We start from the raw sequence: 22,537 nt of genomic DNA, 5'->3' as shown, positions 1-22,537 counted from the left end.
CATGGTTCAGGCGTTAAAAATCAGTGAGGTTTACTCAAGCATAAAAAAAAATAAAGAAACGGATAAGGAACTAATTACTATTCAGGTAGGGACCACCTGCAAAATCAAACGAAACAGAAAAACTTATTATCAGGAAGAGTGCCATTCGGAAGACCAAGAATGGGAAGAATAAGAATGGGATGAGCATGACTAGGCAGAAGAAAAAATAATAAAAAAGAAATTACGTAAGTAATTTAAAAAAGCGGGGATCCTCATTTTGGTCAATTGGCCGTGGAAGCTTTTACTCGAGGGGGTGCTCTTGGCCCAGTGAATATCGCTTATTCTGGTGTTTATCAGTGGTGGTATAGTCCTTTCTTCTTCCAACCTTTCGATCTTCCCATTCATTCCCTGTGTGCCCTTCTTCCACCAATTCTTCCCATTCTACCAATGAATTCTCTATAATAATTCGTAAATCTAGATCGGCTAATTGTTCTTGGATAGCACCTGTGCCAGTAGAGATTTCTCTCCTTTTTAGTCGCCCTCTCACTTCGTTCGAGCTGAATTACATCCACCCTCTCTGTTTTATAAGAACTTGGTCCACCAGAAGCTCGTAGCATGCCCTCTCTCTGATCGTTACGTTAGCAAGCAAGCAGTTCCAGAAGAATGGTCTGGGCTTTCGAAATTGATGGAAGGTGTGAGCCTCTTCAGTTGCAGTGAAAGTTTCCGACTCTCTAGTGCTATCCTCCCCCTTTTCAGCCTGACATTACAAAAGTAGACTTCATCCACCGGACGCCTTCTTAGTAGCAGGGTCCGGGGAAAGAATAGGGAAGGTTGTTTCACTATATGTTTTAGCAAGGACAGGGCCTATCACGAGAATATATTTTTTATTGGGGCGATAGTTCTGAAAAGACAAATTGCCAATCTTTTCTTTCATGGAATCGGATTTTTTGAGGAACGTATCGAGAGAGAATTGGATTTGGTTAGACAATGTGTGGTTGGTAAACAAGGATTGATTTTTTAGCAAGGTACATAATGTATCGTCAAATATTCAATATGATTCCACAAGATCTAGTTTCGTTCAATGGTCAATGGGAGCAGCAAAAGATCCACTCGGCTCAAGCCGAGGAGCGGAAAGCCACTATATACTCTGGGGTTTTAGATTGGTTTATATGAAGTATGAAGGAAAGGGACCGTTTGGAAATTCTTAGGCCCCAATGTGGTCATTGTCCATGTCTTTCTTGTACCCTTGAACAGAAAAGCAAATCTCATGAGAAATTTTTGGAGTTGTCAAATGAGAAATTGAGGCGAGAAAAAACAACCTAGTTAGTGCACTAACTCAAACCTAGTTCTTGCACGAAATGTCCTGCTAACATAGGAGCACTCCTACTAAGAAATGGCTCCGCCCCAGCAAGTAATAATTGAAAAAGGATGTTTCCTTGCCTGCATTAAGATTTCAAACTCAAACTTGTCGTAAAAAAAAAAAGGGAATCAATCAGAATCTTCAAATTAAAAAATGAAATAGAAAAGATACAAAATGAAAAAATAAATATCACTAAGGGTGGGTCATAAACCTTATTAGATACCAGAGTCAATGGTATCTAATAAGTTTTACCTACTATTGGATTTGAACCAATGACTCCCTGCTGGCGGGCAGATGTAGAATGTACTACTTCGATCCAACAACTTCTTAGGAGTAGGTTTTTGCTTGGGAAAAACCCGTGGATGAGCAGCCGATTGAGTCTGAACCAACATTTAAAGATGGAAGGAAGACCCGGATGGACTTAATTAGGAGCATGGGCAACCTTGCAAATATACCTTTTTCGCTGACGAAGTATTTTTAAAAAAATCATATAGCTTGTTTTTAAATTAAAAAATGTCACATGACTTTAAAAAATAAGTCTATCCTTTTTTTTTAGTAGACTTTATCTTTTTTTAAAGCCACGTGGTAACTTTGTTTTGGTGGGTCTGTCTGGTTCGTTTAGAAAATGGGGAGACTTATTCTTTTTAAAGCCATTGAGATATTTTTTTAAACAAACCAGACAACCCACTAGAAAAAATTATCACGTGGCTTTGAAAAGCAAGTCTACAAAAAAAATGGGTGGATGTATTTTTTTAAAGCCATGTGTACTATTTGAATAATGATAAGGGTATATATGCACTACTTTTTTAATGAAGAGTATTACTTTTTCAATGAAGAGTATATTTTCACTAAATCGCAAAATTAAGAGGTATATTTTGCATCTTTTCCCTAAATATATTGTACACAACCAAAATAGTAAATTCACAGGGAAACTTAAAGTGGATTGAGACAATCAAACAATATAGGAAAAACAGTAAATTGACAGGGAAATTTGAAGTGAATAGAGACTAGCAGACAATATAACAATAGAGAAGTAAGACCAAAGCATTACAGGACGAGTGTTTTAGAAGTTCCATGTGCCATAATATTGGGCCTGGGACCTAGCTATCTCCTAGTTGCCAAAGAGTGGACTAGGCTAAAATTAAGGGAAAACAACACAAAATATCCTTAAAATGTAAAATATTTATCCGCTCATGTCTCTTTCTGAATTTATTTCGCTTCTTACCGAAACAGCCGAAAATATTTATCCAAGTATCCCCTCGCTCAAAACCCTTCCTCCATGATGCCATCGCAGAATATTTATATATCATGATGGTAACACAGATGACTAAGAGATGGACTGAAGCAGTCTTTCGTGATATTGTCTCGGTATATTTATGTATCACGATGGTATCACGGAGGACTCATAGAGGCTTTTTTGAAAAAAATGTCTTTTGAATAAATGAACATGATAACATCTCAGTATATTTATATACCATGTTGGTATCATAATTTTGGAGACATTTCGGATAAATAGTTCCAGAGGCATAAAAGTAAGAGAGGTATGAACGGCTAATTATTTAGTTTTCAAGGGACGGCGATGTTCTTTCCCCTAAAATCAACAACATAAAAGTCCATTTTATAACCCCACTTAATATTAGTCTCTTCTTATTTAAAATGATACTCCAATTTTTTTATAATCAGGCTAAAAGAAGGAATTGATGCGTGGTGTCCTTAAAAGTGTTTGGTCTTAAATTTTTATCCTCGCTTAGTAAATTTTTTGGAAATGATCTTAACTTGAAAAAATTTGTTGTGTAAAATTTATGTTGTCCGTCAAGCATAAGTTCTAGCTTTTTCCTAAAACTTGTGATCACTTTAGCAGGTCCATCGTCTTGAAATATCTTGAACCTGTGTCTTTAGGCAAAAGCTAGAACTTATGTTTGATGGGCAACAAAAAGCTTTGCATCTAACTTTTGTTGCCTATCAGACATAAGTTCTAACTTTTGCTTATAAGATAGAACTTGTGGTCAATTGAGCAGGTTCACTGGCTTGAAATATCCTAAACTTAAACCTTATAGGGAGAACTAATTTATGTCCACAATTTATGCCTGATCAGCAACAAAAGCTTTGCCTAGCAAAGTTTCTTAAGAAAAGGCTATTTTTTAAAAGGATGAAGTTATCGACAGACCCTCCAACTTGTCTGTGTAATCCACTTAGACCCTCCAACCGAGACTTGTACCATCTGAACCCTCAAAACACCACTTTTACTGTGTCATTTAGACACAATTTGTTGAGTTGGCCCACCGCGTGCAGTACACAGCCCCAAAGGGCGTGAGATACCATTTTTTTTTTAAATATTGTAAGTAAAATAAAAATAAAAATTAAACCTAAACCCTAACCTGTTGCCGCCGCCGCCGTCCCCCACTTCATCTTATCCCTCCACTACTTATTTCAAACCTAAATCTCCTCCCATCTTTTCTATCTTTTTTCTTGTTTTTGATCTATTTTGTTCTTAGGTTTAGATTTTAATGGCAGAAGAGATGGAGGAGGAAGAGAGCCAACGACGACTCCATTTTTTTCAGCGAGCAAGGTTGGTCATTTGAAAGGCCAAGGGTGGAAAACGAGGTGGTGTGTGGAGGAGATGATAGCTGGAGAAAGAAGGGGAAGGTGAAGTGTGGGTGGCGGCGACAGATCTGGATGGTGGTGGCATCGGCGGTCGTCGACGGTTGAACTCTGCCAGTCGCCGGTGGTCAGCTCCGGCGAGGCAGAGAAGCATACAAGCGGAGGAGAAGGAGGAGAGGGGGGGGGGGGGGGTTCATTTTTTTAATTTTTTTTAAAGTTAAAATTCACGTGGCCTTATTTTATTGGTCATTTTGGCGTGTGAATTACACACATCTGTGTTGTTTGGCTACATATTAACTTTGTGTCTAAATGACACAGTAAAAGTGGCCTTTGAGGGTTCAAATGGTACAAGTCTTGATTGGAGGGTCTAAACAAAATTTCTGGACAAGTTTAAGGGTCTGTTAATGACTTAAGCCTTTTTAAAAATGAGGAAAAGGGTCGAAAGCATTTTTTTTTAAATAATAATAATAATAAATCATCAACAAGGATAAGTACAAGCAAGGGGGGCTAGGACTTACCTTATCAATCCTAATGAGCTAACTAAACTCTACTAATTAACAAGCATGAAGAAAATAAGAGCTAGAGAGAACTAGATAATCTATGATCATTATAGAGTTTATATTACATTCTATGATGATATTACAAATGAGAATGCTTAAGTAATCCAATAGTATAAAAACTAAGAAGAAAGTTGAGTTATCAACCTCAAACTTTCTGTTACAAATGTATAAACTAAAAAACATAGAATGCCCATCTAAGGTACCCTGAAGTATTTTCCTCTTGTCTTCTTCTTCAAATCTGCCTAACAACACTTGATAATTCATCATTTCTTCTTGGATTTATTGGATCTTGTTGCAGCTGACACTGTCATATGATTTTGTTTTGCTAGTCGCATCGGTAGGTGCCTTGGAACAAAATCCTCAGTCACCTTACCATCCCAGCTTTATCAATGAGATGACACTTAATTGTTTATTTCATTTTAGAAGTTGAATATACTTTTCTATTACCTTGAGTAGTAGTAATACAGTATATGATTTTGCAAAGAAAAAGAAAGAAAAAGAAAGTAATGTACGTAGGAAGTATTCACATATGAATTACATAATTTTTAATTCTTATATCCATAAATATTGCCGAGCAGATATATGACGCAATTTGTTGCCTTTTTATTTAGAGAGAACCCTTTATAAGTGTGGCTTAAAATCCCCCAGATGTTTTTACAATGTTTTTCACACGTTGCCTAAAGCTACGATGGTCTTAGGCCAAATTTACTCCAGTGTCAATTGAGATTATAGATCAAAGATGACATCGGATATACAAAAAGAAGTCTTGAATATATAAGAAATATATAATCCTTATATAAGGACTAAGGGGTCTTTGAATGGTCGATTCAAGAGTAAAATGAATAAATAGGAGTATTAAATAATTCACATTTTAAAGAACCGAGTCACCGGTATAAACAAAGGCCAGCATAATTACAAAGAAATAGGGCATAAATAAATTGTTCATGCAAGATAGGATTAAGGAGAATATTAAGTATTACTCCTATAGAAATTTCATTCAGATCAGGTTGCATGTATAGTTTTGTTTATTTAAGGATATTTAAAACAGTACGATGGACATAGTTCAGGACCAAATTTTGGATTATTTTAGGATTTTTTTTATTTCTTATTAAGTTAGTTTCCATCATTATTGTGACAAGATTACTTGGCTATCCAACTATAACTATCACATCAGTAAATTATTTTGATCCATTATTTATATACACTTTTTAAGACTCTGTAAAATTTGCTAAGTCAACAAAATGGGCGGCTAAAGCCACTGGGTTGACTTTGAGGTCCGCGTTTAGGCTTGTTTGTTATGCAACATGAGATAGATAAAGATATGTCGGGATATTCCATGAAATTGTTTATAACACCTATAACTAATTCCACAATTTTAGTATATTTGATGAGATTGTTATTCCTTATCACACCAATCAAATGCATGATAAATAAACGACCCCTTCAAACGCAAATGTCCTATAAAAGAAGAGAAAAGTTGGACATAATCCCATCACCAAAAGACACTCCCCCATGAATGCTTCAAACCTATTTTTGCTCAGTGCTACAACAGCACTTGCACTTGTCTCAGAAATTTTAGCCTTCGACTCCCAAAATGTCCTCCCAAAATCCGAAATCATGCAACTGAAAGGAGCAGTTGGACCAGAAAGCATTGCTTTCGATAGAAATGGTGAAGGCCCATACACAGGAGTTGGCGATGGACGAATTCTCAAGTGGCAAGGTCAATATTGGGCTGATTATGCAGTCACTTCTTCCCAAAGGAAAAATTGTACCCGGCCTTTTGCTCCTGAAATGGAGCATGTATGTGGAAGGCCATTGGGTTTACGATTCGATACGAAAACAGGTGACCTATATATTGCTGATGCCTATTTAGGACTCCAAGTTGTTGGACCAAAAGGAGGATTAGCTACCCCATTAGTCCAAAAATGCCAAGGTAAGCCTTTGATCTTCACAAATGACATTGATATTGATGATCACGACGATGTGATTTACTTCACGGATACAAGCACAAAGTATCAGCGCAGGCAATATTTCACTTCTCTTTTAAGTGGAGACAGTACTGGCAGGCTGATGAAATATACTAAATCAACCAAAGAAGTAACAGTTTTATTAGGAGGCCTTGCTTTTGCAAATGGTGTAGCGTTGAGCAAAGACCGTTCTTTTGTGCTAGTGGCTGAAACTTCTAATTGTAGAATATTGAGGTATTGGCTTAAAGGCCCTTACAAGGGAAAACATGATACATTTGCTGTGTTGCCGGGATTTCCTGACAACATTAAAATAAATTCGAGAGGGGAATTCTGGGTGGCTCTGCAATCATTTGCACCATTGATGAGTATATCAGAATATTCCGGCTTGTTAGGCGGAGGGCAGCTGCATGCTACTGCAATGAAGCTAAGCGAGGACGGGCGAGTATTGGAGGTTTTAGAAGATGTGGAAGGCAAGACGTTGAGGTCTATAAGTGAAGTTCATGAGAAAAATGGCAAGTTGTGGATCGGTTCTGTTGTGATGCCCTTTCTGGGAGTGTATAGATTATGAGTTTTAAGTTGTATACATATAGTCAGTATAAAAGATTTTTTTTACATTAGGTCAAGTATATCAATTACCTAAAGACCGCCCTACAAGTAATTTAAGTTATGTTACTTTCAAGCTATTATGATGATTTTACTTTTTTGTTACTTAGCTAACGGGTCTTTCATTTTCCGTTTTGGTGGGTCAGTTAAGGATTGGCCGTGTTATAACTGCAAAGTTATCTTTCAGATGTACTCCTTCCATTTCATAATAATTGATATTTTTATCTTTTCATTTTGATTCAATATAAATAGTGTTATAAGTAGTGTTTCACAATGTTGTAAAGGGAGATTTTTTAATCTTGTAATCTTAAATTAAAGATGTGTAATTCTTTAAATGTTATGGTATTAAACTTGCCATGTAGAATGTTGGGATTGAAAAACTTACTAAAAATAGAAAAAGACACTTGAGACTAACCAAAAAGAAAAATAAGACACTCAAATTGGGCCTTTAAGCCACTTGAGAATTTGTCCATGGTCAACTCCGATGTATGGGCCTTCGCCATCTCGATTGAAAGCAATGCTTTATGGTCCAAATAATTTCGGATTTTGGGAGTTGAAGGCTAAATTTAGTGAGACAATTAGTGCTGCTGTAGCACTGATCAGCAATAGTAGATTTGTAGCATACATGGGGGGAGTGTATTTTTGGGTGATGAGATTAGCCCGTCTAGATGGGGTTAGGACTTTTGGCTCGTAAGCTAAAACTGATAAGTTAAAAATTCTAATTTATAATTTTTAGCTTATTTTTGTTATTTTAGCTTTAAAATAAGTGTTTAAAAATATTTTTTTATTTTATTTCAACATTACAAATATGCTTAAAAATTATTTTAGCTTAAAATCACCTAAATAAGCTAATCCAAAAAAGCTCATGTGTCCAATTTTTCTTCCTTTGTAGGACATTTGTGTTTGGCAACTTGTATTAGAGTGGACTCACTTTAACCGGACACCTCAAAGTCAGTGACATTAATTAGCCGTTTGGCATCAACCAAATTTGTCTATTCAAATGGGCTTACATTCTGACACTAATTTCATAACGGAGAATGACGTGCATATATATATATATATATATATATATATGAATATGGTATATTTATAAAATATAATAGATACTTTTCAATTTACAAAACATAACAATAAATTTCTTACAAAATATATATAAAAAAAATTCACCAAAGGCTTAAAATTTTCGCTCAAAATTTTGTGCGTGAAAAATGTATGAAATGTGTATTTTTCGCTCAATGCTTAAAAATTTCGCTAAATTTTTTTTCTGTACAAAAAATGTATGAAATATGTATTTTTCCATTAAGGCTTAAGAATTTCGCTCAATATTTTGTGTATGAAAACAGAATGGAATATGTATATCTTGCTCAAGCCTTAGAATTAAATATGAGTTGTATTTAGGGGTGGGCACAGTTTGGGCCAACCCGAAACCCAAACCGAAATCCGAGCTTTTTAAATATTTGGTTTGGATATTTGGATTATGGATTGGTCCTCAGATTTTATTTTTAAAATTTATGAATTTCGGATTGGATATGGATTTAGTACTATGAATTTTTGGATATCCGAAAATCTGAAATTTTTATACCTTTATCTAGACCTACCTATATCATATGTGTCCAGTACTAATAAGTCTAGTTTCTAAAGGTCCAATATATTAGTACCTAAGGCCCTACCCATTAAAATATTAAATCCAATATATAATTCTCTACTAAATCAAATATAATATAGGGTTTTTTTACTTCTCAAGTCTCAAAAGTCTCACGTTAGTGTCACCCACGACAGAGTTCTTTGTTATTTTTCCAGATGACTACTTAGATTTTATTGTTCATTTTCACTTTTCCAGAATGCTTTTATTTGGTATGGATTTACTATGTTGGACATGACTTGGAAATTTTAATCCTAATTTGAACTGGAAGGCTTTTTTTACTGAGCAATTAAGATTTAAATTTACCTCTACGGAACCAACACATGAATTTCATTCCTAATAAGTTTGCCTTAAGTCTCAAGAGTCAAATCCGAAAATCCAAAATACCCAAACCAAATAATCCGAAACCGAACTTAAAATATCCAATCCAATCCGAACTTATTTGGATTGGATTTGGATTGTAATTTCTTTAATCCGAAAACCGAATATCCAAACCGAAAATTTCATATCCAATCCGATGGCCCGAACGCCCATCCCTAGTTGTATTGGAAGGTCGGGAGGGAGACAATGAATGTGAAAGCCAAGTGTGGAACTTGATTTTCCTACTTCTACTAGGGAAGCCATTTTGCTCATTTTAAAGAACTTATTTTTCTAGAGAAAATGTTTTTAAAAATTTTTGACCAACCATAAATTGAAAAATATTTTTTGAATATTTCCATTCATACCGAACACACCCTTTATTTATTTTAAACCTTCAATGTTTTGCTTCTTTAGTGAATATCGAATCTTATGTACCTTTGTATTTGCTAATTGTCCTTCGAAACTTCGTTCATCATGAATAGTTTATTCTTTAAAAATTATTCAATTATGTGACTAAAGCTCTTTAATAATTATGAAGACATACCAACAAAACATGATTAACGTGTTGCTAGATTATATTAATTATGCAATCGAAAAATATGACATAAATTGGAGTATTTTTTAAATTAAATTTACTATGTTTGTATCATGAGTTTGGGCCCCGGCTTATCACAGGCCACATGCAACTAGTAACTATATAAGAGTCGGATAACTTATATAGAAATCTATGTAATGTCTTATATTATACCAAAAAAGATGCGAACTATTTCCTCCGTCCCGTATTATGTGACACCATTTGACTTGGCACGAAATTTAGGAAAGAAACGAAGATTTTTGAATTTAGTGGTCCAAAATAAGTGTTAGATGTTTATGTGATTGTAGATCATTACATAAAGTTAAATTATTTTTAAATATAAAAATGTGACATTTTTTTTATGAGACAAACTAAAAAGAAAAGTGTGTCACGCAAATTGGGACAGATTGAGTAATAAATGTCAGCAATCTCCATCTATTATTTATCATCTCTATAGCCGGGCCAATCAGCTAAAGATATTGTCTTGAGGACTAATAAACTAAAATGCAAATCCTACATAAAACACATCATAGTTAACTATATATAGATATTATGCATATAAAACAAAGATCATTAACACCTGCAAGATGAAAACCTACAGCAAGTTGGAAGCTTAGTCCGAAGGAGTATTAATAAGTATAGTCAGCAGAAGGGCCAAGACTGTCTCCAAAACTATAAACCAATTATAAAAACTTCATTACATAACATAGAAATATCAACCTCATTTGCGTCAACTACCTGTAATTCTCCAGCCAAGCACGTGGGTTCCTCCATTTTACACTCAATTTCAAAATCAGAAAGATGTCCTGGGATTCTTTGGTTGAATATTTACTTTATAAGCCAAAATAATATACAGTACAACCAATAATAAAGTAACCAGGAAAATGTAACTGCATGCAGCATCAAGTAGTTTCATAACCAGGTGAGAAGGGTCAATAAACATACACAATATCATTACTGGTTAAAAAAAAAAATAAAAAAAAAAAACTACATATTCACCTTCTTTTCGTCTTCATGATCAATGCCCAATAATGATACTGATGCATAATCCAATTAGTCTTGATATGATTATATGGAGAGAAGATGCAAGTAACCAACAAGGTTGTGGTGGTGTGGATAAGGTCCCTCCACCCTTAACGAGAGGTCTCGGGTTCGAGCTCTGGGTATGAAAAAAATCCTGTTAGGGAGCTCGAGCCCTAAGTAGGGAGCACTTCATCCTTAAAAGAGTCTTACATGGCGCGAATCCGAATTAATCGGGGCCCCAATATGAACACTGAACATCGATTGTGAAACAAGAAAAAAAATGAAAGTAATGAATTGAAAGGCTGCATTAATATAACTTTATGATCGCTCCTCCTTCCCTGCTTGGAATTATCATTTTCTTTGGTGACTTTTTTATTTTCGTTTTTGCTTCTCCTTCTTCTCCAGTCGTGGCTTCTCTCTACCCCTCTCTTTCAAAGTGTAATTTTTTTTCCCTTTTGATTGTCCGAAAAGGTAGGTTGCGTTTTCTCACTTCAATTTGTGCAGCGAAATCGAATGTGTTCATTCTTTACAATCTCTAAAGGCATGAAGCAGTAGCCAGGATTTCCGCCGAGAGGTTCAAAATATAAAAAAGTAAACATGAGCCTAGAGATTCAACATCTACTATATATACATAAAAAATAATTTTAACCTTATAAAAACGGTATTTTTATCCGAACCCCCTCGGCTCTATGTGGTTCCGCCACTGCATGAAGTACGAAAGTGAACTTTCATCTGATGTTGTCTCGAATCATATTTTTCATTAGACGATTCCTATGTTCCTTATTTTAGTTTAGGATTTCCCTATTTCTCCATGCATCCACCCCTCACTCCTATAAAGGTGAGCTCTTTCTGTGGGGTCCAGTCCCCTATCCCATATTTTTAAGGAAGGAAGATTTTTCTTCCTTTGACAAAATCACATTGATAGCAATTGTGGAATTGGCCAACAAGCCAATTCTTTTGTTCACATTTTCGTGATGTAAGCGCTTACCTCATCATAGTCGTATGTAAGCGCTTACCTCATCATAGTCGTGATGTAAGCGCTTACCTCATCATAGGAAATTCATTCCTATAAATAGGCAGCTTATGGTTCATTTGTAACACACCAAAATCTCAGACAATACATCTGAGTGAGAGCAAAAGTGAGGTATTCCATAGACTATAAGAAAATAGTCTGTGAAGAAAAATAGAGTGTGAGTGATATTGTAGTGAGGTGGGAAAATCAAAAGAGTGTTATTTCTTTTGAGGGTGTAGTGGTCTTAGGAGTATTTGTACTCGTTACTACACAGTGTAAAATTCCTTACTATAGTGATATCAGTTGTTCCTCTTGGCCGTGGTTTTTCCCTTATTCAGAAAGGTTTCCACGTAAAATCTTGGTGTCATTATTGTTGCATTTTATTCTTGCTGATTTAACCATAACTCAGTGTTCCGCGTTTATCACTAATACCGTGAATATTATTTTTGCGGGTCTATTTTATTCCCATCAAGTGGTATCAGAGCCAAGGTTCTGTCTGAGTATGCTTTGTGGTTGCAGCACAGTCTGAACTTCCACATCAGAAAAGAATTACTTTGGTCTTCGAATAAAATAGTATTTGTATTTGTGATAAACGATGGAAGCCAACACTAGTAGAATGGTTACCTTGAGTGGCGTAAATTATGCCATTTGGAAGGGCAAAATGGAAGATTTGCTCTATGTCAAGAATTTTCATCAACCTGTCTTTGGAAATAAAAAGCCTGATAATAAATCAGATGAAGAGTGGAATTTGTTGCATCGGCAGGTTTGCGGCTTTATTAGACAGTGGGTTGACGATAATGTGTTGAACCATATTTCTGGAGAGACACATGCTCGGACCCTATGGGAGCATCTTGAAAGTTTGTATGCTCGAAAAACTGGTAACAACAAGATGTTTTTGATATAGCAAATGCTGGGTTTAAAATACCACGATGGTTCCGCAATGACAGATCATTTGAATATTTTTCAGGGGATCATGAACCAGTTATCTGCTATGGGCATTAATTTTGATGAAGAAATTCAAGGCTTGTTTCTACTTGGTTCCCTACCAGATTCTTGGGAAATTATTAGAACTTCATTATCAAATTCTGCTCCGGATGGTGTGATCTCTATGGATCTTGCCAAGAGCAGTCTTTTAAATAAAGAGATGAGAAGAAAATCTCAAGGTTCCTCCTCATCAGATATCGTGGTGACTGACACTAGGGGGAGAGGCAAGAATCGTGGTTCTCAAAATAGAGAACATCATAGAAGCAAATCCAGAAGCAGACTTAAAGATATTGAGTGCTATCATTGCGGGAAGAAAGGGCACAAAAAGAAGTTCTGCCGGATTTTCAAAAAAGAGAATAGAGAAAAGGAGGAAAAGAAAGAAGATGGCAATCGTGTTGCCGCTGTCACTACAGAAGATCTTGTTACTGTCCTTGATGCGGATCTGATAAATATTGCTTGTGATGAGTCAAGCTGGGTTGTGGACAGTGGTGCCGCATCTCATGTGACATCAATGAAGGAACTTTTCTCATCCTATACTCCGGGTGACTTTGGAACTTTGAGTATGGGTAATGAGACTGTATCTAGGGTGGCTGGTGTTGGAACGATTTGTTTGAAAACTAGTATTGGAACTAAACTAGTTTTAAACAATGTAAAGCATGCACCTGATGTTCGTTTGCACTTGATCTCTGTTGGTGTTTTGGATGATGAGGGATATGTCAGTACCAATGGTGCTGGAAGGTGGAAGCTTACTAAAGGTTCCATGATTGTGGCTCGTGGCGAAAAACGTCGTGGTCTATACTGGACTACGGCCTCTACCTGTGTTGATATGGTGAATGCAGTTGAGAGCAATAGCTCTTCAACGTTATGGCATAAGAGGCTTAGCCACATTAGCGAGAAAGGACTAAATGTTCTGGCCAAAAATAAATTATTGTCAAATTTCGAAAGTGCTAAATTAGAAAAGTGTGAGCACTGCTTGGCTGGAAAACAAAATAGAGTTTCTTTCAAGTCTCATCCCCCTTCAAGAAAGACAGAGTTGCTTGAGTTGGTGCATTCAGATTTATGTGGTCCAATGAAAACAAGGACCTTGGGTGGTGCTATTTATTTTGCTACCTTTATTGATGATTGCTCAAGGAAACTTTGGGTCTACGTCTTAAAGACAAAAGACCAAGTGTTGGGTGTCTTTAAGCAGTTTCAGGCCTCAGTTGAAAGGGAAACTGGAAAGAAGCTGAAGTGTATTCGTACTGATAACGGTGGTGAATATTGTGGACCGTTTGACGAATACTGCAAGCAACAGGGTATCAGACACCAGAAGACTCCTCCTAAGACTCCTCAGCTTAATGGTTTAGCAGAGAGGATGAACAGGACCTTGATGGAAAAAGTTAGATGTTTGCTTTCTGAAGCAAAGTTGCCGAATTCCTTTTGGGGTGAGGCTTTATTGACCGCCGCACATGTTATTAATCTATCCCCTGCGGTTGCTTTGCAAAGTGATGTTCCAAACAGTGTTTGGTATGACAAGGATGTTTCCTATGACCACTTGAAAGTGTTTGGTTGCAAAGCTTTTGTACATGTGCCTAAAGATGAAAGGTCAAAATTAACTGCCAAGACAAGGCAGTGCATCTTCATTGGTTATGGCCTTGATGAGTTTGGTTACAGGCTATATGATCCAATTGAGAAGAAGGTCGTGAGAAGCCGTGATGTTATCTTCGTGGAGGATCAAACCATTGAAGATATTAACAAAGCAGAGAAGATAAAATCTTCAAGTTCTGAAGGTATAGTTAATCTTGATCAAGTCCCTCATACAAATGTTGATGAAGTTGGTGGGCTCGATGACGATAGTGATGCCCAGAATCATGTTCCAGATCAGCATGGTGATGATGATAATGATGCTTCTATTGATGAGGTAGATGCTCCTACTCATGAAGTCGTGGATGAGTCAGATATTCCACTTAGAAGGTCTACTAGACAGCATGTTCCTTCTTCCCGTTATTCACCTAATGAGTATGTATTACTCACTGATGGGGGAGAACCTGAATGTTATGAGGAGGCCATGGAAGATGAGCACAAGGATCAATGGATTGAAGCCATGCAAGATGAGATGAAATCTCTGCGTGAGAACCATACTTATGAGTTGGTGAACTTGCCTAAGGGCATGAGAGCTTTGAAGAACAAGTGGGTGTTCAAAGTTAAAGCCGAAGAACACAGCTTGAAGCCCAGATACAAAGCTAGATTGGTTGTTAAGGGATTTGGTCAAAGGAAAGGTATTGACTTTGACGAAATATTTTCTCCTGTCGTGAAAATGTCCTCCATTCGGACAGTTCTTGGTTTGACTGCTAGTCTTGATTTGGAGATTGAGCAGATGGATGTGAAGACTGCTTTTCTTCACGGTGACTTAGAAGAGGAGATTTATATGGAACAACCTGAGGGCTTCAAGGCAAAAGGTAAAGAAAATCTTGTATGCAAACTCAAGAAGAGTCTATATGGATTGAAGCAAGCTCCCAGACAGTGGTACAAGAAGTTTGAGTCTGTCATGGGGGAGCAAGGCTACAAGAAGACTTCTTCAGATCACTGTGTGTTTGTACAAAGATTTTCTGATGATGACTTTATCATCCTTCTGCTATGTGTGGATGATATGTTGATTGTAGGCAAAAATGCTTCCAGGATTGACGAGTTGAAGAAACAGTTGAGTAAGTCTTTTGCAATGAAAGACTTGGGTCATGCTAAGCAGATTTTGGGCAGGAGAATTACTCGTTCGAGAGATGAAAAGAATCTTTATTTGTCGCAGAAAAAGTACATAGAACGTGTACTAGAGCGCTTCAATATGAAGAGTGCTAAGTGGGTTAGCACACCTCTTCCTGGTCATCTGAAATTGAGCAAAAAGATGTGTCCTACAACAACAGAGGACAAAGAGAGAATGGCCAAGATTCCTTATTCCTCTGCCGTCGGAAGTTTAATGTATGCAATGGTATGCACTCGACCAGATATTGCTCATTCAGTCGGTGTTGTTAGCAGATTTGTCGAAAATCCAGGGAAAGAGCATTGGGAAGCTGTGAAGTGGATACTCAGGTATCTAAGAGGAAGCTTAGATGAATGCTTGTGTTTTGGAGAATCAAATCCAATTTTGAAGGGCTATACAGATTCTGATATGACAGGTGACCTTGATAACAGAAAATCCACTACTGGATATTTGTTTACTTTTTCAGGGGGAGCTATATCATGGCAGTCTAAGTTGCAGAAGTGTGTCGCACTGTCTACAACGGAAGTAGAGTATATTGCGGTTACTGAAGCTGGCAAAGAGATGATATGGCTCAAGATATTCCTTCAAGAACTTGGATTGCAGCAAATGGAGTATGTTGTCTATTGTGACAGTCAGAGTGCAATAGACTTGAGCAAGAACTCCATGTACCATGCGAGAACAAAACACATCGATGTCAGATATCATTGGATTCGTGAGCAATTTCAAAGCGAATTGTTCCAAGTCAAGAAGATTCACACGAATGAAAATCCTGCAGATATGCTAACCAAGGCGGTACCGAGAGGCAAGTTCGAATCGTGCAAAGAACTTGTCGGTATGCACTCAAATTAGAAGCCAGTGTACCTTCCTTCAGGTGAATGGGACTGGAGGGGGAGATTTGTCACGACCCAACCCCGTAGGCCGTGACTAGTGTTCGTGCTGGACACCCAAACATACCCAATAATCCAAACCAGCAGACTAGCAGATTATATAAATATAAAAGTCAGTCGACATTACTAGTGTCACAGAGGAACATATATAGCACATGGAAGCCGATAAGACTATCACAAATCATAGCAACCCAAAACATATACAGAACCCACATGTATGTCTACAGACCTCTACAGAACATAACAGAAACATAAGACAGGACAGGGCCCCGTCGTACCCCTGAATAGCGTACATATATCCAACAGCAGCAGACTGTACCAGAGTATAGGCTTTGGACAAAAGAGCGCTCCAGAATAGCAGAATAGGTGTCCTAGGCAGGTGGGTCAGCAAATCTGTAGTCTGTACCTGCGCGGCATGAAAACGCATCCCCCGAAGAAAGGGGGTCAGTACGAAATATGTACTGAGTATGTAAAGCATGGAACGTAGTAAACAAAGTCATAATCGGAACAGGAGGTACAGAAAAATGAACGGAATATCCAGATTAGCAAAATGCTGATCATAAAGCATAAATAGTACTTACAGGAAACGTATGTCATACCTGGTCCCATTACGGAACAAAATCATAACCGGAACAGAACGTACAGAAATGTGAGTGAGATGTCCAGAGTATCAAATGCATATTTTCAAAACATGAAGAGTATGTACAGAAACATATGCCATATCATATCCGGCCCCTGCCAAGGGACTCGGCAGACAGAACGTGGTCACCCCCCGACACTGGTGCCACAACACATAAGGATCAGAAAAGGGGAATAACCCCGTAACATAGCATATCATATCAGATGGCCATATCAGATCATATCATATCATATCAGAATAGTGTACATGGCACAACATACTCCACAACCCATGTACATGTATACCTGCCCCCTCACATCGAGGCACGGCGAACAATGCAGTAGAAGTCGCTTGAGAACATATCCTGGCCCGGGCTCAGTAGGGGAAACATTGAGGCATCCACGAGTGGAGTAGTGAGAAACTAAATGTAGTATAAAATATCATATATTTCCAGAGACTCAATGAAGCATATCGAATAACAAATCGAAATGATGAAACTGGACAGAACTATAGTAAGCATATTTCGGATGTCATAATGGATTACGGATGCATAATCTTTCTGAAATCATTTCCAAGTTCCAAAAAAAATTACAAGACTTAACGGAATATTTTAAACAATTTTTAATTAATAGCTAGAGGAGTAGTTAAAACATTTCCTTTAAAGCAGCTCGTAGACAAGTCATAAACACAAAAGGGTAAAATCGGAAATAGTGGGCCCACCTCGGGACAAACGAAGCGGTGGGCTCAACTTATGTATTTTAAGCTTATAAAGTCATCTACGGGGGTTCTGGGGACATTTCATAATTTTCTAGACAATTTACGGAAGTTTGCACAATTCTTTCAATAAAGCATACTTATAGGGTTCAATTCCATTGAATGAAAAAGGGGTAATTTCAAATGCGGATTCCGATGAGCAGAACACTTTTCGAGGCTCAAATCCGATCCTAGTACACCTAGGGCATGCCAAAAGAAGAATCGGGATAGCTTTACATACCTTGTATGCTCTTTACGCCTTTCCAAATTCAATTCCCGTTTCGCCAAGATCTGCAATTGGTCCCATTTACCAATTCTCAATTTCCAATCTTTAAGTATTCAATCTTTATCCATAATTGCCTATAGAAATTTGGGCAGCATCTCCCCTATACATATAGCATCCCCGAGAATTTAACTCGGCCAAAACAATCAACAACAACCCAACAACAACACCAACAACAACAATAATCACTACAAAACACAATATAACATAATTATTCATCTTTCCAACATAACGTCATAGCCTTCATTCCAACTTCGTATTTTCCAATCAATATCAACATTCTCGTATTCATTACTAATCAAGATCATTACAACATAATTCGGAAGCATTTCATATCATTTTCACAAAATATTCATAAGATCTACAAAATATACAAACTTTCCACCAAAGTCATAATTCATCCAAAACTTCTAATATTCAACCTACATATCCATAACATATTTCCATCTTCCAATTTCATCAACCATAATCATAATTCACATCTTAACAACTTCATTTCCATAATATCACAAAATCATTCTAAAGTGACATAATCTTCTACATTCCAATTCAATGCCAACTTAAGCCATTTAACCTTCATTTACATCATAAGGTTCACCACAACACAACTAACACATTAAACAAAATTAATCCATTTCCATTCTACTTCTATACACCACATGGCTATATTCCATATTTCCAACCTCAACCAAAGTCATTCAACTTCCATTTCCAATATGAATTCCACCATAACCACAACTAGAATACAACATAAAATTCAACCCATATTACCTATACAACAATATACATATATGGCCACTTACATATATACACACCCACTTTGCAAACTTCCATATTTCCATAAATTCTACTCATTTCTACATACTACAACACAAACAAACCTTCATAACATAAGAAAAAGGAATTGATTCTTACCTTATTTTTATGAAAGTAGCAAATTCTTCAACATCTTATTGTTCCCATGCTCCTCTAACTCCAAACAAAATTATATTCGTGATTTTGCGTTTCCCGGACTTCGATTAGTACTTCGTAGCTTGAAATTTCACTCACAATCCTCACTTTTATGTGAGATTTAGGCCCCTTTTTGTTGCTGAATTTTCTGGAAAATTTGAGAAGTTTTTAGATGATAAAAATGGGGGTTTGCCCCTTTTTATAAGGGCTGAAACGGCGTCACTGTAGCTACAGTACTGTAGCAGTGCTGTAGCGTACTGTAGCAGTGCTGTTTCTGCGCGACAGTTCAGTTTGTAGCGTCTATAATTCTCTACTCCGACGTCCTATCGATGAGTGGTTTGTTGCATCATAAACTAGACTTGACGAACTTCAGTTTAGGCTTTTGAAACGCCTTAAAACTCCAAATATGCATAGAGATCTACCCCTCCAAAGTTGACTAAAAATCTGTCCAGCATTTCTCAAATTTTCGTCGAACTTATTTTCTTCAACTTGCTCGATCTCGAAATATTCCGAAACCCTCCATACATGATATTTATCACGTATTATACATGATAATGACCATATTCTTGTGTTTTAAAATACTCTTTCCCGATTACGACTTAGAAGATCATAATCATCCATTATTTAAACAATATACTTAATAATGCCTCATTCCTCATACTCCAAAGTTGTTTTACCTAGTCGTAACTCGACATTCTTACATTCAAATTTAACAGTGTTTCTCCGAAGTACGGGGTGTAACAAGATTTGTGGGGTCCAGTCCCCTATCCCATATTTTTAAGGAAGGAAGATTTTTCTTCCTTTGACAAAATCACATTGGTAGCAATTGTGGAATTGGCCAACAAGCCAATTCTTTTGTTCACATTTTCGTGATGTAAGCGCTTACCTCATCATAGTCGTAATGTAAGCGCTTACCTCATCATAGTCGTATGTAAGCGCTTACCTCATCATAGTCGTGATGTAAGCGCTTACCTCATCATAGGAAATTCATTCCTATAAATAGGCAGCTTATGGTTCATTTGTAACACACCAAAATCTCAGACAATACATCTGAGTGAGAGCAAAAGTGAGGTATTCCATAGACTATAAGAAAATAGTCTGTGAAGAAAAATAGAGTGTGAGTGATATTGTAGTGAGGTGGGAAAATCAAAAGAGTGTTATTTCTTTTGAGGGTGTAGTGGTCTTAGGAGTATTTGTACTCGTTACTACACAGTGTAAAATTCCTTACTATAGTGATATCAGTTGTTCCTCTTGGCCGTGGTTTTTCCCTTATTCAGAAGGGTTTCCACGTAAAATCTTGGTGTCATTATTGCTGCATTTTATTCTTGCTGATTTAACCATAACTCAGTGTTCTGCGTTTATCACTAATACCGTGAATATTATTTTTGTGGGTCTATTTTATTCCCATCACTTTCTTCATGTTTTTCACGGGTCTGTGGATTTGTTTTTTTTTTTTTTTTTTTTTTTTGAATATTTTCTCTTTTGTTTTATGTGTTACTGACTTGATATAATCTTGTGAATATTGGTTGGTGTATCCTTCCCTAGCAATTGAAATTGGGTTCATTTTCCAGATTATGGATTTGAAAATCGACTTTGGTGTTTGGTATTCTCAAAATTCAGACTAAGCTGAGGAGACAGTACGATGATTGCCAGGTAGGACATCGAAAAGGTCAAATAGAAATTCCAACATTGATATATCTCCTAGGGTAAGTTCATAGTTTTCCTATACGTGATCTAAATTATTGGGAAACGTCAACTTACATTAGTTTAATTCATTCCTTCTAAATTCTTATTTAATTCCCAGAGAAATTTTTATTTTTTGTTATTTCTTGAAGGATAAGAGTCAGTGGTAAAAACGATCTGCTATAGGAATTGTGCTTGTGATTTTTTAATTTTACATTCAGTTTCTTGGTTAATGAGTATCCTCACCTGTTTTCTATGTCAATAATGATTGTCTTCTAAAGCAGCCCCTTCCCTAATTATAGAGTGAAGGAACCTTAGTTAAACTGAATTGCTGGGAAAATGGCCTAAAATACAAAATGTATTGTATGGAAATGGAATCTTCTTTAGATCTCTCCAATTTCGATATTCCATCCGTTGCCAGGAAAAAAAAAGGAACTTACAAACACAATTTTCTATATCTTACACACACAATTTGCTATATAACGAATTTCATACCAATTTTATCCTCACAATGTGACATCGTTGTTGCAGTAATGTTTTGCTACTTTGCTTTTTTTCATCTTCTTTATTTCAGTTTTTCGATATGTTGTACTAGTTGTATCCATGTGTGTTTCACATTGCAGACTTTGGTCAGTATTGCTCTTCTATTGGCTTCCATTTTTTTCGCAGGTTCTTCGTATTAAGGAGAGGTCGATTATCCAAAGTTGATCCTTCTCTATTGGATGGCAGTTTATCAAAATTTCTCTGATTACTTTGAAGATGTCAGTCTCTCTGTTCAGAATAGTCATGTTTTTTTCATTCATTGTTGATGATGAATGTGATCACTTCATTCATTTTAGGTCTTACCCATCATATTAGGACGCACTACTGAATTGAAAGGTACTTTATGTTCCGCCTAATCTTGATCATTTAAGTATAGATATTGTATGTTTATTTGAGTTATTTTTGTTTCTGTACGCCAATAAGATTGAACTTACATTACCATGCATCACATTATTAAATAAATATGAACATGTAGTTGAGTGGAAATTCGATTTGCTTTAGTATTTTTTTCAAGCCTTATTTTAAGTGAAATATTCAGGGGATAGAAAAGTTGTAGAGACGTTGAATAGGAATTGTAAAAGAGATCAAACCTCTATTAAAGATTTTCTAGTTCGAGCCAGCAGATGCGAACCTTCTCTATTTTTTCTTGGGGTGGGAGGTGGGAATTAAGTGAGTGAACTGAAAGTTGTATATTTTAGCAAAAATAAATGTCCGCTTAGGTTTTCTTATCTGCACAGTGGCCTGTCTTTAAAAGAACAAGATCAGAATTGCTTTATATGTTTGAAAACCCTGTTGTCGTTCTCCTTCAAATGCAGGAAGTATACTCTGAAACTGCAGCTTGGATTTGATTCTGTCCTAATGTATTAAATGCCATAATAAATTGGATTATCAAAGTCTAAAGCTCTCGTTATGAGTTTATAAGGTGCAACTTGCTACACAAGCTATGGAGTGTAAATCATTGGGTTTTTGAAGAAGGCAAAGATTGTTAGACACATTTTGTAACAAAGGGGATCATAGTGCGTTTTACTTATTGCAATGTCATGTGTATGATCTTACGAAAGAAGCTTTTTACTCAAGTTTTGTGTAGCGTCCTTGAAAATTTTGATTTGAGTTTAATATTTTAAGCGTGCTGACGAATATAGAAAATATTGTTTTTGCATACCAACAACGATGACAATGTAAGAAAAGTACTATCGGATATGTTAATACTTATATGACTCGGTTCGGAGGTACATAGAGGGAGTATAAATATTCAATTATGCTCAAAAGAGAAGATGGACCTCAAAATTTTGTACAGAGTCAATATAGTGAGAGACAACCTATAATGATGACTCTAATCATGTGAGATATTTATAATGTAATCAAATTGCCCTTATATTGAAGGAAAATAATGGCAAAATCAAGCTTCTAAAAATAAAG

At 36.5% G+C, this 22,537-nt stretch overlaps 1 protein-coding gene and 1 long non-coding RNA gene across 3 annotated transcripts; both read left to right on the top strand.

Annotated features, from left to right (window-relative positions):
- Positions 1-5,878: 5,878 nt before the first annotated feature.
- LOC132617906 (protein STRICTOSIDINE SYNTHASE-LIKE 10-like) lies at positions 5,879-7,313 on the top strand. Its single transcript, XM_060332972.1, has one exon. The coding sequence runs from the start codon at positions 6,013-6,015 to the stop codon at positions 7,033-7,035; it is 1,023 nt and encodes a 340-aa protein (XP_060188955.1). The 5' UTR covers positions 5,879-6,012; the 3' UTR covers positions 7,036-7,313.
- Positions 7,314-10,993: 3,680 nt separating this feature from the next.
- LOC132617831 (uncharacterized) lies at positions 10,994-22,282 on the top strand. Of its 2 annotated transcripts, none has more exons than XR_009573849.1 (3): positions 10,994-11,140; positions 20,464-21,454; positions 21,934-22,282. It is a non-coding gene; the product is annotated as an uncharacterized LOC132617831 (long non-coding RNA). The 2 variants fall into 2 exon arrangements; XR_009573848.1 differs by lacking the exon at positions 10,994-11,140 and having other exon boundaries at positions 19,800-20,598; positions 21,245-21,454.
- The last annotated feature ends 255 nt before the right edge of the window (positions 22,283-22,537 follow it).

The sequence above is a fragment of the Lycium barbarum genome, chromosome 11, assembly GCF_019175385.1.
Source record: "Lycium barbarum isolate Lr01 chromosome 11, ASM1917538v2, whole genome shotgun sequence".
Taxonomy (NCBI): Eukaryota; Viridiplantae; Streptophyta; class Magnoliopsida; order Solanales; family Solanaceae; genus Lycium; species Lycium barbarum.
Note: the sequence above shows the minus strand (reverse complement) of the source record. Positions and strands in the feature narration are given on the sequence as shown.

Bases quoted from the DNA above. Each gene is read 5' to 3' on its own strand.
- LOC132617906 (XM_060332972.1), top strand. From the start codon at position 6,013: ATGAATGCTTCAAACCTATTTTTGCTCAGTGCTACAACAGCACTTGCA.